This window comes from Trichomycterus rosablanca, chromosome 6 (genome assembly GCF_030014385.1).
Source record: "Trichomycterus rosablanca isolate fTriRos1 chromosome 6, fTriRos1.hap1, whole genome shotgun sequence".
In the NCBI taxonomy this organism is placed as follows: domain Eukaryota; kingdom Metazoa; phylum Chordata; class Actinopteri; order Siluriformes; family Trichomycteridae; genus Trichomycterus; species Trichomycterus rosablanca.
The window spans coordinates 51,151,897-51,167,983 of NC_085993.1; the positions used below are offsets into that span (position 1 = coordinate 51,151,897).

Here is a 16,087-nt window from a genome sequence, read left to right on the forward strand (position 1 = left end):
TCAGTTTGTGGTGGAACAAAGACGGTGAGATTGAGGCCGCTCGGTTGGCACAGCACTAAAACATGCTCGTAACTGGTGCAATGACGACCTCTGCTGGCTGATCGATGGGGAATAATGCTGATCAGGGTGCGGCTCTCCGTGCACAAAGCTGATCCGCATATGAACTCGCCTCATGCAGGTGAAATCAGGCAGTCGGTACTGCACACGTGTCGGAGGGGGCGTGTTATATCAGTAGAGGTGGAGCGTAAAGCAACCAGGGTAACTGGATACGACTAGATTAAAATCTTATATTATATCACATTACTATTAATATATGTTAATGTATGGGTTCCGATTCGTCCCCTCTTTAGGGAGTACAAGGTCCACGAGGGCAAGTTGGTCTTCAACCTGGGAGTGAGTGTTCAGGGGGACGTGGTGATCTCAGCGTACCACATGCGCTCCCACGCACTGCAAACCAAGGTAGGAACTAAAAAATCAAAACTGCGGTGTATTAATGTAATGTACACATTAAAAACAATAGCAGGTACGTGTACGTGGTATTTAATTCTGTGCTTGTGTTGTTTCAGGTGACGAACACACAGATATTCCAGATTCAGTTCCACACAGGCTTCATCACTCCTGGTACTACAGTCCTGAAATACATGAAGTGAGTTTCAACCTTTATGTGTTTGTTAGCGTTCACTTACATACCTACAATAATCCCAAAGCATTTATCAGCTCCACTTACCATATAGAAGCACTTTGTAGTTCTACAATTACTGACTGTAGTCCATCTGTTTCTCTGCATGCTTTTTTAACCTGCTTTCACCCTGTTCTTCAATGGTCAGGACCCCCACCGGACCACCACAGAGCAGGCATTATTTAGGTGGTGGATCATTCTTAGCTGCTGGAGTTTTTAAATACCGTGTCCACTCACTGTCCACTCTATTAGACACTCCTACCTAGTCGGTCCACCTTGTAGATGTAAAGTCAGAGACGATCGCTCATCTATTGCTGCTGTTTGAGTCGATCATCTTCTAGACCTTCATCAGTGGTCACAGGACGCTGCCCACGGGGCTGGATATTTTCGGTTGGTGGACGATTCTCGGTCCAGCAGTGACAGTGAGGTGTTTAAAAACTCCAGCAGCGCTGCTGTGTCTGATCCACTCATACCAGCACAACACACACTAACACACCACCACCATGTCAGTGTCACTGCAGTGCTGAGAATCATCCACCACCTAAATAATACCTGCTCTGTGGTGGTCCTGTGGGGGTCCTGACCATTGAAGAACAGCATGAAAGGGGGTAACAAAGCATGCAGAGAAACAGATGGACTACAGTCAGTAATTGTAGAACTACAAAGTGCTTCTATATGGTAAGTGGAGCTGATAACATGGACAGTGAGTGTAGAAACAAGGAGGTGGTTTTAATGGTATGGCTGATTAGTATGCCCGGCCAGGTTGGTAGCTGTCACACATTCAGCTTCTTGTACGTGTGTGTAGGCCTGAGCTGGACGCGTGCGACTCTCCGGATAAATACCCTCAGCTGTTCCACGTGCTGGTCGACGTGGAGGTGGAGAACACGGAGAAGCAGAAAGATCTAACGCCACCCTGGGAACAGTTCCCCACCAAGGACCTGAGTCCAAACGTGCTGTTCTCCTGCCACCAGGAACACAAGGATGCGCTCGCCGTCGCAGGTAACGTAGAACGGCGTCCTCGAGGTCTGTAGGGATTTGTTTTAGGATATTACACCTAGGAGGGATAATTTAATACCATTTTTGTTTATGCTTAATAAAGATGATTTGGAGGGTTTGGATCTTGAAGGTGAGGCTTAGTGCAAAGTGTTTTAGACGTCCTCTGCTGGCTGATCGATGATAATGGGGATCGGTGTGTGACTCTGTGCGCGATACGGATCTCCATATGAACCCACCTCATGCAGGAGAAAAGAAGCGGTCGGCTACTGCACACGTATCAGAGGGGGCGTGTTTTATTCACGGCTCTCTTTGGTTAATTTTCTTAGCTCGTAACCTTTCCATCAATTCCATTTCCCCTCTCTGGTGGCTTTGTTTAGATCCCTCGCAGCCACAGGGAGCCCAGGGGGGCCGCGTGGGGCCGAACGAGGACAGCGAGCCCTCGGACGACGACATGCTCTCGCTCTCCAGCCAGCAGAGCGGCGGAAGCGCGGAGAAAGCCAAGGGCGGCGCCAAAACCGAAGCTCAGCCTGCCGCCGCCCCTCCGCCCGCCGAGGACGTAGACCTGTTGGGTCTGGACGGGGGTGAGATTCAACCTCCTCCGGCGTCCCCACAGCCTCCTACCACCACTAACACCACCACTGACCTGCTGGGGGATCTGTTCGGAGCTGCTCCGTCCCCCCAGCCTGCGAGCAGTTCCACCTCTGCCCAGTCCACTCCCAGGAGGTCCACAGCTTCGTCCTCGCCTGGTCCTTCACCTCGAACTGCGGACGGTACGTGCGGATGGTTTATAGCAGGTTCTCATTACGCCCAGTTTTTATCAAGTCACCAATCAGCTCTCATATATGACTTATATACATTACATACAGTATATATATATATATTTATGTTATTTCGGTGCTTTCTTGCAGGTTTTAACCCGTTTGGATCAGCACCGTCCGCCCCGAAGCCTCAGGACTTCATGGGGGCCTATCTTGGACCAGGTAATGTCGGGCCCCAAATCTTTTAACATGTGCAGAACCCAGTGATGGGTAGCATCAAAAATCACCTGAATTACTTTTTAAATGATAGTAAACATAGAGCTATTTTAAAACTTTATAAGTACATTTTTAATATTTCACTAATGCAGGCACTCGAGTCCGAGTCGCACGTAAGTCGCACACACAGCGACTTCAGACTCGACTCGACTCGTTTCAAATGACTCGGGGACAACAAGTCAGCAACATTAGTTACATGTGACAATTATAAATATATATATATGATCCGACATCATTCTGATCGTGTCATTTCTGCTCTCTAATAATAATAATAATAATAATAATAATAACGCTCCGTACGTCTTAACCCGCAACGCACACAATGTGTAAATGTTCCAGCCAGCTTCCGGTGTAGTGATGAAGCGTCGCTCCCTACTTAGAATGGTGGAATACCCTACGTAGTGCACTTCACAGGAACGACTGGGGTGAATGGAACGCTCCTACAGAATCGGCGCTAATGGTTGAAAGATGCTTTCTGAACCAATCAGAGCTTCTGATTGTAATTGTTAGTAAGAAATGCTGTTATTTGCATTTATTCAGTTTGCGTCACACAGATGACGCGGTAATGAAACGCTCGATCGGCTTTCTAACCACTTCCTGTTTTACTTCACGACCGGGAAAAGTTTGGAGGTTTTTAATTATAAGCACATTTACAAAATAAGGGATTCTGTTCCTAATGGGACGCACGCTTATAAATGTAATAGCATCTGGAAGAACAGAAGCTAAGGTAAGCAGCGGTTATGATCGTTTTTGCTGTGTTTGGGACAAAACGTCAGTTTAAGCTTTTAATCGGTAACTAGGAAAGTAAAGGCACGAAGTAAAACGGCTAAATACACTCGCTAATCTGTTGTTGTTTATCTGAACTTAAAGAGTATTTCTTTATTTCTGCGCTACATTTCCAATATATGTTTTGTGTTTATTATATTGACTCGTGACTCGACTCGGACTCGTATTTTGTGACTTGTGAACATCTCTGGTGCACACGTGTCGGAGGGACCCTCTAGTACCCTCCTAGTACACAAAAAGGGTCTCCAGCAGTAATTGGCTACAATAAATTGGGAGGAAAAGGGAGAGTTTAACAAAAATGTGGTCAAATTTCGCTGTAGCAAAAATGTACACATAGAAACTTAGATTGTGACTCAGGTCGTGTAGAATGTTAATTACTAATTACATTTAAAGGCAATTTAATTGACAGGAATTGGTAATGACTAAAAATAAGACTTAAAGAATGTTAGCCAAAAAATTAAGCAAATGTTAGGTGATACGCCCGTCTATTCATCGAACATCTACAGCTACACTACCATGTAGGTGAATTGTGTATTTTTAAGTATACAATTACTGATTGTAGCCCATGTGTTGCTCTGTAAATGTTGTCACCACCCTGTACCACAAGTTAGCAAAGGTGCAACCAAAAGTACCATTATTACCAAGAATAGCCTCTAGATGGCGCCATGTAGTCTTTGCAGATGCCTCACTGTTGTAGTTTTGTTCCTGTTTGCGTCCTCCATGCCCGTATAAATAGGGATAGTTTGACTGCTTTGATTACGAAACACAAAACCAAATAGTGATCTTGCAGATACGGTGGCCGATTAGTATCCGGTGCAGGCACTGCCAATTATGCCCGCCAGATGGCGCCCAGCCGACCGTCGGCAACGCAGAGTTTCGAATTGAGCAAGATAAAGAGAGTTCTCTCTTCCACATCAGCCCAAGCCCATGTCAGGATGCTGTAAAGCTTGCTTGACTGTGGACAGTGTTGTTTTTCCTTCACAGTGTTGTAATTTTCTTGTAGGTCTTGAATTACATCTGAGCTTCCAGACAATAAATAAATAAATACAAACTTGTTTTCTCAATGAAAGGTGACAGTTTGGGTTTCCTCCTCAACCTTGACACATGGACCACTGTTCCATGTGCTGTGATTTTTACCCACAGCTGTTTGTACATATGATTTTAAATTATAAACCCCAATAAAGCAAAACAATCAGAGACCAGTTCACTGTTCTTAATTGTAAATAATGTGAAGAGTCACGTCCTGGACTAACGTGTCGCTCCCTGCCAGGCTCGCCTGTGCCACCCGCTACCCCGACTGTCAACCTTCAGCAGCAAGGCACCATGGGAGGATGGGACTGGAGCAAACCAGCTCCACCAGGCAAGTGAAACAAAACACTACAAACACTTAAATACGACACCTGCTGGAGGCTTTGAGTCAGAGCGCAGGGTCGGTCAGAGGGTTAAGGGCCTTGCTTAAGGGCCCGACAGTGCAAATGGTGGGATGGCCTTCAGCGCTGAGGAGGCGTCGGACGCTAGTCACATTATCACTCAGAATTAAGGCGCCTCAGTTGGAGCATTTTAAGGGATCTAAGGATTTAGACACGCCCTCTTCTCGGGGGTGTAGGATGACACAAAATGCGTCTGTGCAGAGAGATCACTGGGTTTTCGGACACACTCTTTTGTTAGCCCTCTTTGACCCTGTTCTTGGATGGTCAGGACCCCCCAGTGGGTGGTTTTTGGTATTTGGGTGGTTTTCAAACACCGTGTCCACTTACTGTCCACTCTTAGACACTCCTACCTCATTGGTCCACCTTGTGTATGTAAAGTCAGAGACTGTAGCTCATCTGTTGATGCCCAGTTTGAGCTGGCTGTAATGTAGTCACTAATAAGTGGGCACAGGACGCTGCCCTGCTGCCAGGACGCCGTTGGCTGGGTATTTTCGGTTGGTGGACTGTTCACAGTCTGCTGGTAGCGGTTCACGAACCAGTACCCTTCCGATTGCTAGTCCAGTACCTGAACTTCCACTGCCCATCGATTCTGTGTACCTCTACAAGCTAAACCTACCATGCAGGTGAACTTTGTGCGCATACAATTACTGACTGTAGCCCGTCTGGACACATCTGTGTGTTTTTTGTTGTCGTAGGGGGTGGCAATTTTGGCATGGGGAGTAAATCAGCCACAACCAGTCCTACAGGTTCTGCTCACAACACTCCCACCCACCAGGCCAAGCCCATTACTCTGGACCCGTTTGCCGACCTGGGTAACCTCGGATCCGGTCCGGGAGGTAAGTAGGAATTGGTAATGACTAAAAATCTGTTGGGTTTCTAACGTGTTACCTTAAGGAATGTTAGCCAAATAATTAAGCAAATAGGTGATACGCCTCTCTATGCAACAAACGTCTACAAGCTACACCTGATATGTAGGTGAATTTTGTATTTTTGAGTATACAATTACTGACTGTAGCCCATGTGTTGCTCTGTAAATGTTGTCACCACCCTGTACCGCATGTACCAATCGAAAGGGATCTACAATGAGTTTAAAAAGTACCGTTGTTAAAATAAGTTAGAACGTTGAACCAGTAATACCAAGAATGGCCTCTAGATGGCCCTATAGTCTCTGCAGATGCCTCACTGTCGTGGTCTTGTTCTCGTACAGGCGGATCAGGATTCTCCAGTAAACCCACCACGCCCACCGGTACAGGCGGAGGATTTCCTCCCATGAGTTCACCCCAGAGACACGCTCCGTCCCCGCAGCACACCGCGGCAGGCTGGCAGTCGGGCGCGGGCTTTACGTCTTGGCAGCATGGGGGCGGGGGGCAGTGGCAGCCTCACGCCCAGCCTAAATCTCCGGGACCCACCATGAGCCACAGCTCTCCTCAGAACAGGCCCAACTACAGCGTCAGCTTCGGCACCATGGGGGGAGCCGCGGCGGGCGCTAAAGCACAACCTAACGCTGGTCAGTAAGGAAGTGTGTGTGTGTGTGTGTGTGTGTGGAGCTTGTTGGACGTCTTATTTCAATAACAAATGTTATTAAAACAGCGACCTCTATGTGATCTTTTCAGCTATAACAGCAGCCGCTCCTCTGAGAAGTTTCTCACAAGACTTTGAAGTGTGTCTGTGGGAATCTATGCCCATTCAGTCAAAAGCATTTGTATGGCTGGACGCTGCTTGTTGGTCAATCAATTCATGTTCCAGTTCATTCCAAAGCTTTAGAGTGAGGCTGAAGTGAAAATATGATGGGTATAGAACCGAAGTCTGCGGATGCTAACTTTAATGACCTGCTGTCTGGTTGCATTTATTGATGCAGCGGCGGACTGTGTTAAGTGACAATGGTTTTTCAAAGTACTCCAGAGCCTATGTGGCTGTCTATCGCAGTAGCATAATGTTTTTTTTTTTTAAGCTTTAGAGTGAGGCTGAAGTGAAAATATGATGGGCCTTGTTTCTTAAGGTATAGGACCGAAGTCTGCGGATGCTAACTTTAATGACCTGCTGTCAGTGGTGTATAAAGTACCGGAAGGCCATACTTGAGTAAAAGTACAAGTATCTTACCAGAAATGTACTTTGATAGAAGTAAAAGTCACTTTTTAGAATATTACTTGAGTAAAAGTCTAAAAGTATCTGATGTTTAATGTACTTAAGTATCAAAAGTAATTTTATATTAAATGTACTTAAGTATTAAAAGTAGTCAAGTCAACTTTATTTATGTAGTGCTTTTTACAATATACATTGTCTCAAAGCAACTTTACAAAATCCAGGACCAACAGATACAAAAACCCCTGTTGAGCAAGCTGAGGGCATCCTTCTTGGGTGGTCTGGAGGAAACTTTAAATAAATACACGATTTACACAAAGCATACAAACACAGAATTAAATGATCTAAAAGTTATAACTGGTAATAAATAAATAAATAAATAATAATAGAGTTGTTATTCGGTCTAGTCTTCAATAAAGTCTGTAGTGATTTCTTGTCATTCTTGGTGCAGTTACTCCAGACCCGTCACATCCGGCAGGAGCAGCATAGTTGTCACGGCAGTCTCGACTTTAATCCTTAACCTCGGCGGGTGAACAGGTTTCCATCAGAACGCCTTTGGAGTAAAACAACAGAGAATGTAATTAATAATGTACAATGCTAGTTGAGTAAAACAGTTTTACAGAGAGTTTTAGACTCCGGCAGCCCTAAATATTACAGCATAACTAAAAGGGAGAGGTAAAGTAGAAGTAGAAGTAAAAGTAAATGCTGTTAGTATAAATGGAAGCGGTCATTTTAAATATAAAGATTGTTCTTTTAAGCCGGTAAACGACCTTAACAATTAACCTTTTTTCTTCCTTTCATCTGAACATGATTTGTGCCAATTCATGATCATAATCAACTGTTGACATCACCTGTTTGAAATCATGACATTATTTAGTTTTTTTTTTTTACTTATTTAGCCCTAAATGTTCCTGTTCCAATGTTTTTAGAATGTGAGTCGATGTAAATGTATTCATCTATTTTATTTGCATTTTCTATACTGTCCCATTTTTTTTATTTGGGTAGTATATTTCAATAACAAAAAAATAATTTTGGCATAATTAATTTAAAGCAAAACTCAAGAGAGTTTAACAAAACGTGTGGCACTTTTATCCCTTTAATGATCTGTTCAACCATTAATTTAAATCAAAATATTTGAGTAAAATAAGCTGTATTCTTTGGGGCTGTATCTACTCACTGAATGGCATGTGTTAAACTAAAAAAATATTGGTATTCTTACTTTAATAAAACACCATTTCTACCTTGAAGCTAACAGCTTAAAAATCATGAATAATAAGTTGGATAAGTTGATTTCTTGTTGAGATGATTAAAGGGTTAAAGACGTGCTGCATGTTCCTCAGCACCATGAATCTCTCCTCTGTCGGTCTAATACAGAAGTTATCTGAGGAAATATTTGTCCGCAGGTGAGTTTTTAAAAATAATGGACGTGTCTTCATGAATTTTGCAGTCAATGAATTCCAAACAAATGTAGTAATCGGTAAAAATGGTATAGGTATCTGAACAATGTTAATGCTAATAATATGAATAAAACGCTGATGCTGCAGCTTTACTTTGTTAATCATTGTTAACTTACATCAGTGTGTTGGAGCTTCTGAAATCTCCATATTTGCGTGTCTTTGGGTGAACGACGCACTTTTAGAAAACTCCGATAGCGTTTAGAGAACATGTGCACATGCGCATTAATACTGCGGTCAAGCCAGCCTCCACTTCGAAATGCTCAGTCAAATCAGCCCCCACAGTGTTTCTGAGGATGTGCGTATACTAAACATTACGGTAATAGCGTCTGGTAACACTGATAAAAAAAAGTCACTGACGACGTGAACGTGACTACATCAGAATTGCTTGATATTAACTGAGTGTAAACTACAGATGGTGTACTATCATTATGAAGTGGAATTGTTGTGTGGAAACTAGAGAATTCTTTTTAATTACAGTCTAGATTTAAAATTATGGAAATTTGACAATATAAAGGCTTTTATTTAAAAATAACACATCAGAATTGCTTGATATTAACTGAGTGTAAACTACAGATGGTGTACTATCATTATGAAGTGGAATTGTTGTGTGGAAACTAGAGAATTCTTTTTAATAACAGTCTAGATTGAAAATAATTTAAAAATAACAATATAAAAGGCTTTTATTTAGAAATGACACATTAGAATTGCTTGATATTAACTGAGTGTAAACTACAGATGGTGTACTATCATTACAAAGTGAAATTGTCGTGTGGACACAAGTAGAGTCCTTTTAATAACAATAAAAATTAAAGAGCTAAGATTAAATTTTAGTTGACTTTAAATTTAAAGTAAAATAATAATGTCAGGTTATTACCAACTCTTTTTTTCAAAGCTTGAAATTGTATCCCAAATACAATTTGCAAGAAATTGGTTTATTTAAATATTCAATTTTTAACTGATATATTTACATATTTTTTAACTGATACATTTATATATTTTTAACTGATATATATATATATATGTATATATATATATATATTTTAACTAATATATTTATATAATTTTAACTGATATATTTATATATATTTTTAACTGGTATATTTATATATTTTTAACTGTTATATTTATATATATATTTTTAGATTATATATTCATATTTGTATATATTTTACCCGATATATTCATATTTTTAAGGGATATTTTTATATATATTTTAACTGATATATTCATATTTTTAAGTGATATATTTATATATATATATTTGTAACCGATATATTTTTATATTTTTAACTGATATATTTATATATTTTTAACTGTTATATTCATATTTTTAAGTGATATATTTATATATATATTTGTAACCGATATATTTTTATATTTTTAACTGATATTTATATATTTTTAACTGTTATATTTATATATTTTTTTAGATGATATATTCATATTTTTATATATTTTAACTGATATATTCATATTTTTAAGTGATATTTTTATATATATTTTAACTGATATATTCATATTTTTTAAGTGATATACAGTATTTATATATATATTTATTTGTAACCGATATATTTTTATATTTTTAACTGATATATTTATATATTTTTAACTGATATATTTATATATTTTTAACTGATATATTTATATATTTTAACTGATATATTTATATATTTTTAACTGATACATTTTTAACTGATGTAGTCACGTTAACGTCGTCAATGACTTTTTTTAAACAGTTTTACCAGACGCTATTACCGTAATGTTTAGTATACGCACATCCTTAGAAACAACGCGGGGGCTGATTTGACTGAGCATTTCGAAGTGGAGGCTGGCTTGACCGCAGTGCATTAATGTGTTTAACCACCGTGTAACTCACAAGCGCAGATTCACCCAACCAGCGTGCAGTCCGTCACACATCTCACATCATTTAACTTTCATTTTGTAGTAACGAGTAACGAATTTACATACAGAGAATGTATCGGAGTAAAAGTACACAATTATTTAGAAAATGTAGTGGAGTAAAAGTGAAAGTTGCCGAAAATGTTTATACTCCAGTAAAGTACAAATACTTAAAAAAACTACTTAAGTACTGTAACGAAGTATTATTACTTCGTTACTATACACCACTGCCTGCTGTCTGGTTGCATTTCTTGATACAGCGGCGGACCGTGTTCAGTGTCAATGTTTTTTTGAAGTACTCCAGAGTCCATGTGGCTGTTTTCAAAACAATACTACCTGAGGGCTCGACTTGGCCTTTATACACTGAGATTTCCCCTGACTAACTGAATCTATTTATGATATTATGCACTGTAGATGGTGAAGGACTTAAATTCTTTACAATCTTGAGCTGAGAAACATTGTTTTGGCAGATATTGGAGACCCACGACTTGTCCCTGCTTGCAAAGACTAAGCCTTTGGTGAACGCTTCAATTCTTTTATTCTTGTCTTGAGCAGAAATTGGAGATTCAAGACTGACCCTTGCTTGCATAGACTGAGCCCTTGGTGGATGCCAGTGGCGGCTGCTGGTCTTTCAAAGAGGGGAAGCTCATTGTTGGCTTACATCATAAAATTTGTCAATTTATTTATACATAAATTCTGCCCTCCGTTCCTTTTCAAGAAAATGGCCTGAAATGAGTTGCAGTTTGTCTTTCGACTTCACTCGCAAAATCCGCGATGGGACTGAAGCTCCCAGTGATAGCTGTCAATCAAAATGGGATTCAGCCTTTCGACTGATCCTCCAATCATCTTGCAGAAGCTCAGGGTCCAGACCCGCCCACAGCTCCATTCACCCCCAGAGACGCTCAGCATCCGGGGGCGGGACAAAATCGTGGCATTTATCCAATGACCGGCGAGTTTTGAAGCAATGAAAAAACCTTTCAATGCAGCCCCATAGAAGTGAAGAGACGCTCAGCTCCTGCGGGCAAATGCATCGACGCTGCGGGAATGTATGAGAAGTTTGAGTCAGTCGATCCGTGATAAGTAGCTGATTCTGAACGAACTCGTCTTCGAGATGAACGTGTTCTAACGCATTTGTCAATGAAATGTTAACACAACTGTACATATTTGACCATTTAATTTTTGACATTTTAGGGGAAGCTGAGCTTCCCTTGCAGTCTTAGAGAAATCACCACTGGTGGACGCCCCTTTTTATATGTGTTTTTTCTTTGTTCAGGTCCAAAACCCAAGCCTGCGGATGCTAACTTTGATGACCTGCTGTCCGGTCAGGGCTTCACGGGCAGTAAGGAAAAGAAAGGCCCGAAGACCATAGCAGAGATGAGAAAAGAAGAGATGGCGAAAGAGATGGACCCCGAGAAGCTGAAGGTGAGAAAGATTACGTGTTGTAGTTGTAATTAAAGCAATAAAACGATTTTTCGGCACACCCGTCTGAGCTGGTGTTGTATAACCGTGCAGATCCTGGACTGGATCGAGGGGAAGGAGCGGAACATCCGCGCCCTGCTGTCCACCATGCACACGGTGCTGTGGGAGGGCGAGAGCCGCTGGAAGCCTGTGGGCATGGCTGACCTGGTCACACCTGAGCAGGTGAAGAAGGTCTACCGCAAGGCCGTGCTGGTCGTCCATCCAGACAAAGTAAGAGGGTCCAGAACAGTTGGGACACCTTGTTAAACCTTTATTTACATTGACATTTTCGGCATTTAGCAGACGCTCTTATTTAAGGCGACTTACAGTACTGTGACTGAATACAGTCCAAGCAATTGAAGGTTAAGGGCCTTGCTCAGGGGTCCAACAGTGGCATCCTGGCAGTTTAATTATACTTTTAATGCTTTGGGAACTGAGGACACTAATTATTGCAGTTTTGCAAGTCGAATTTTTTGTTGTATACGAGACTTCAGCTACATTTTCAATAGGAGACAGATCTGGACTGCAGGCAGGCCAGTCAAGCACACTAACCTAGACACATTTCAGAGAAGAGGGCGTGTCTAAATTCTTAGATCCTTTAAAATGCTCCTACTGAGGCGCCTTAATTCTGAGTGATGACTGAATGATGATGGATCGTCCGACGCCTCCTCAGCGCTGAAGGCAATCCCAGCATTCAGTGCGGCACGACTTCTCTTACAAAAAATTACAAACGTGGCGGACGAATTAATGCGGAGCAACCAACGGAGTTCTTATCTAATGTAAATAAATTCTCGTTGATGTTTAATCTGTATAAAGGTGTAATTATATGTGTCGTTTATTTGTAAATTGGGGCGTCAGGCGACAGTTTAAGCGTTTTTGGTACACGGAGTGAGCTAAAACTGCGATGACGTAAACTAGAGTGTCTAAATAATCTGATTATGAGCTCCAGGTCTTATTAGAATCCTCTGTACTGAGGAGCTGATCAGGTAGGTAGTCGGGAGCAGGGCAGAATGTGAGTTCCTGGGAAAAGACGTCGTCTTGACGGCAGAATATGTCTCTCCAAAATGCCGATATAAGCCTCCGCATCAATAATACCCTTAAATATATGAAGAGCACCCTTGCCATGGGCACTGATGCACCCCTGTGCCATCTTGGATGCTGGTTTTGGCACTTTTTTTCTAATTATTTTAATTTTTGTCACATTAAATCCAACCTACTTTTTTTTCCTCAAAAATAAGCTGAATCGTGGAATGTCTAACTGCAAAACACGTTTCCACTGTCTGTCGGTCCATCTCAGACGACTTCGGACCCAGAGAACTTGCTTATGTCTCTGCACAAAATTAATACATGGTTTATATATTATTAAAATATAATAGGCGCCCAGGTGGCACAGCAGGATATTCCACTAGCACACCAGTGCCGAGATTCTGAACTGCTCGGTTCGATTCTCGGCTCTGCTACCGGTCGGCTGGGCGCCATCTAGCAGGCACGATTGGCCACCGTGTCTGCTGTAACGTATTCTGTTTTTGTTTAGTATTTACATTTACAGTCGTGGCTTTTATTCCAAGTGACTTAAAACTATGACAAAATACAGTCCAAGTAATTTAGAGTTCAGGGCCTTGCTCAGGGGCCCAACAATGCCAACTTGGCAATGATGGGGCTTGATCTGGTGACCCTTTTTATATGCGTAATAGGGATGTAACGATGCACCACGATTCAAATAGATTTAACACATATAATGAATCGATATTTACTTTAAACAGCAGAGGGCGCCGGCGCTATTCACCTCTCCCGGTTGACATCACTGGCGCTATACGTCTGGTTGCCAGATTCATGGTTTTTCTGCCAAATTGGGCTTAATTCAAGATTGTTTTTGCATAGTTTGTACCTAGGTCAGAAATAAAAGGACGTTTATTATTTAGATAAATTCAAGAAAAGCACAAATACAGGATTTTATTGTATTTTTTAAATAACTTTGTCATAATTTGTCTTCAATTTCAGTTTCAAAAATCGGGAAAAAATCGTATCGTGAGCCCGGTATCGTGAATCGCATCGCATCGTGGGTAGAGTGTATCGTTACATCCATAATGCTCAACAGTTCTGTAGACGTTTCTCAGGTACTTCATGAATGAGTTGTTGAGTCCTTGGGTAATTAGATTTGCCACTAATTTATCTCACTGTGGTTCGGTGGTGTCCCAGAGCTACCTTGGTAACCTAAAACCATCTTTTTTCAGGCAACCGGAAAGCCTTATGAACAATACGCCAAGATGATTTTTATGGAGCTGAATGACGCCTGGTCGGAGTTTGAAAGCCAAGGACAGAAAGCCTTGTACTGAGACTACTGGGACTATAGTACCGTCCGCGAGCAGTCACACGTAACTACATGCAATACACACATGGCATTACCCTGCGTCACAGCCGTGTGAGTGTGATGACGACTGTGACACAGTACGGTACATTTGACTGTATAAGTGACGTTTCACATTCTTCATGAATCAGACAGTATTTCATTTTTATTTCTGTAGTTTGTTGTGTTGCTTTTATTTTCAGCACCTAAACAACTGAGATTAGAAGTGTCTGTCTTATACGTGTCATGATATGCAAGGTTTATTTAACAACAACAAAACAACAGAGAAAAAAAGGTATGTAATTAGATCCGGTGCCACCGTAAACCTCTGTAGGATTAATAGAATTTTGTAAATTGTGTATCACGTGTGCAGGTATGAGGTGATGTTGAACACATTTATTACTTTTCTGTAAAAAAAATAGGTCAAAATGAGGGGAACCAAACCTAATATCAAGGTGGCTAAACAAAGCAGCATCGTAAAACAATCTATTAAAATCATTGTTATAACATTTTACAATAAAATAACTCGTTTAAGTTTTTAACGCCTCATGGGATGATTGCAGAGATGAAAACAAAAAAGTGAATTCATTTAAAACTACGCTGGGGGGTAGCACTGTCGCCTTTGCATGTTCTCCCTATGTCTGTGTGGAACCAAAGTGTAAAACATCACCTAGAGATCCTAATAAATAAATACGAGGGATCTTCAAAAAGTTTCCTCACTTGTCCTCACTTGTATATTGTGGTTATAAGCGGTGAGGGTGTAGAAGGAGGAGGAATCGGGCGTGTCTGATTTCCACCTATTAGGACGCTGAAGGAAGCTTTAAGGGGAAGGAGATTTTCATGTGATGACGATGTGAAAAAAAGTCGGTACGACGCTGGAAAAATGCCTCATGATGATGTAGAAAAGTGATGGAGTTGGTTTCCTAATAAATAGAGTTAAAAAAGTGTGGAAACTATTTAAAGGACCCTCTCAAATAAATAAATCATCACTAAACAACCTCGGTGAGAAATAGGAAGAAAAATAAAACAGTTGGTACCACAATAGAATAAATAACAAAAGCACAGACCTCTAATGTTTGTTAGGATTTGAAGGTGACATTTACACTTTGGTTCCATTCATGACAGGACAGGTAGTTACAGGTTACCCATGATTCATCACTTCAAGTTCAATGTCAAACACACTTTCACGTCTTTGTACTGTGGAAGGAAACCCAAACAGACATGGGGAGAACATGCAAACCCCACACAGAAAGGACCCGGACCGATCTGCCTAGGAAGCAAACCCAGAACCTTCTTGCTGTGCTACCCACCGAGCGACCGTGCCGCCCCACATTGAGACCTAATAATAGTGGGAAAATGAACATTCGAACCAACTTGCCACACAGTAAATGCATTAAATAACGTAAATACTGGCTGCTACCAGGGTGTGAGGACCAAAACCTAAAGTCTAAATATTGCAAAATGAGTTTAAATACACAGAAATGCTTCCACTGCTTTGATGCACAGCACAGTAAGAATAAAACACATTCAGATGCTGCCTATTTAACTTCACTTGATTGATTAAATAGATGCTTGATTGTTTTTTTTTCTATTTATTTCCACTGACTACTGATGCATCCATGTATGCAACGTGTGCAGCTGCATTTTATGATGTTGTTTACAAAAATATGGTCTATATGGTCTTTTTTTTTTACAATATTGACGAAGTTAAACATTCATATCACTGATTAACATGATCGGCTGTTTCTGCTCTACTGTACAGACAATTAACTTACTTGATGAGAAGTAATTAGTGACTGAATTCTTTTTTATTTTATTATTATAATTATAGAATGTCCTTTACATGCCTGTAAATGTTAACTGCTTTGTTTAAAAGGAAATTAATCAAGCAGACATGAAACTAATAACACACATGATGA

At 40.9% G+C, this 16,087-nt stretch overlaps 1 protein-coding gene across 4 annotated transcripts in view; it reads left to right on the forward strand.

Moving 5' to 3' along the window:
- dnajc6 (DnaJ (Hsp40) homolog, subfamily C, member 6) overlaps positions 1-14,710 on the forward strand; it is a 45,995-nt gene extending 31,285 nt beyond the window's left edge. For 3 of the 4 annotated variants that reach the window (XM_062998041.1, XM_062998040.1, XM_062998039.1), the window contains 11 exons: positions 351-459; positions 567-646; positions 1,485-1,678; positions 2,053-2,445; positions 2,584-2,655; positions 4,766-4,855; positions 5,621-5,761; positions 6,133-6,432; positions 11,637-11,785; positions 11,876-12,052; positions 14,056-14,710. In XM_062998041.1, coding sequence (XP_062854111.1) covers positions 351-459; positions 567-646; positions 1,485-1,678; positions 2,053-2,445; positions 2,584-2,655; positions 4,766-4,855; positions 5,621-5,761; positions 6,133-6,432; positions 11,637-11,785; positions 11,876-12,052; positions 14,056-14,157 — 1,807 coding nt within the window. In that variant the 3' untranslated portion in view covers positions 14,158-14,710. Of the gene's footprint in view, positions 1-350; positions 460-566; positions 647-1,484; positions 1,679-2,052; positions 2,446-2,583; positions 2,656-4,765; positions 4,856-5,620; positions 5,762-6,132; positions 6,433-11,636; positions 11,786-11,875; positions 12,053-13,822; positions 13,939-14,055 lie in introns of all 4 variants that reach the window. The other variant, XR_010013187.1, reaches the window with a different exon arrangement.
- Positions 14,711-16,087: the final 1,377 nt, after the last annotated feature.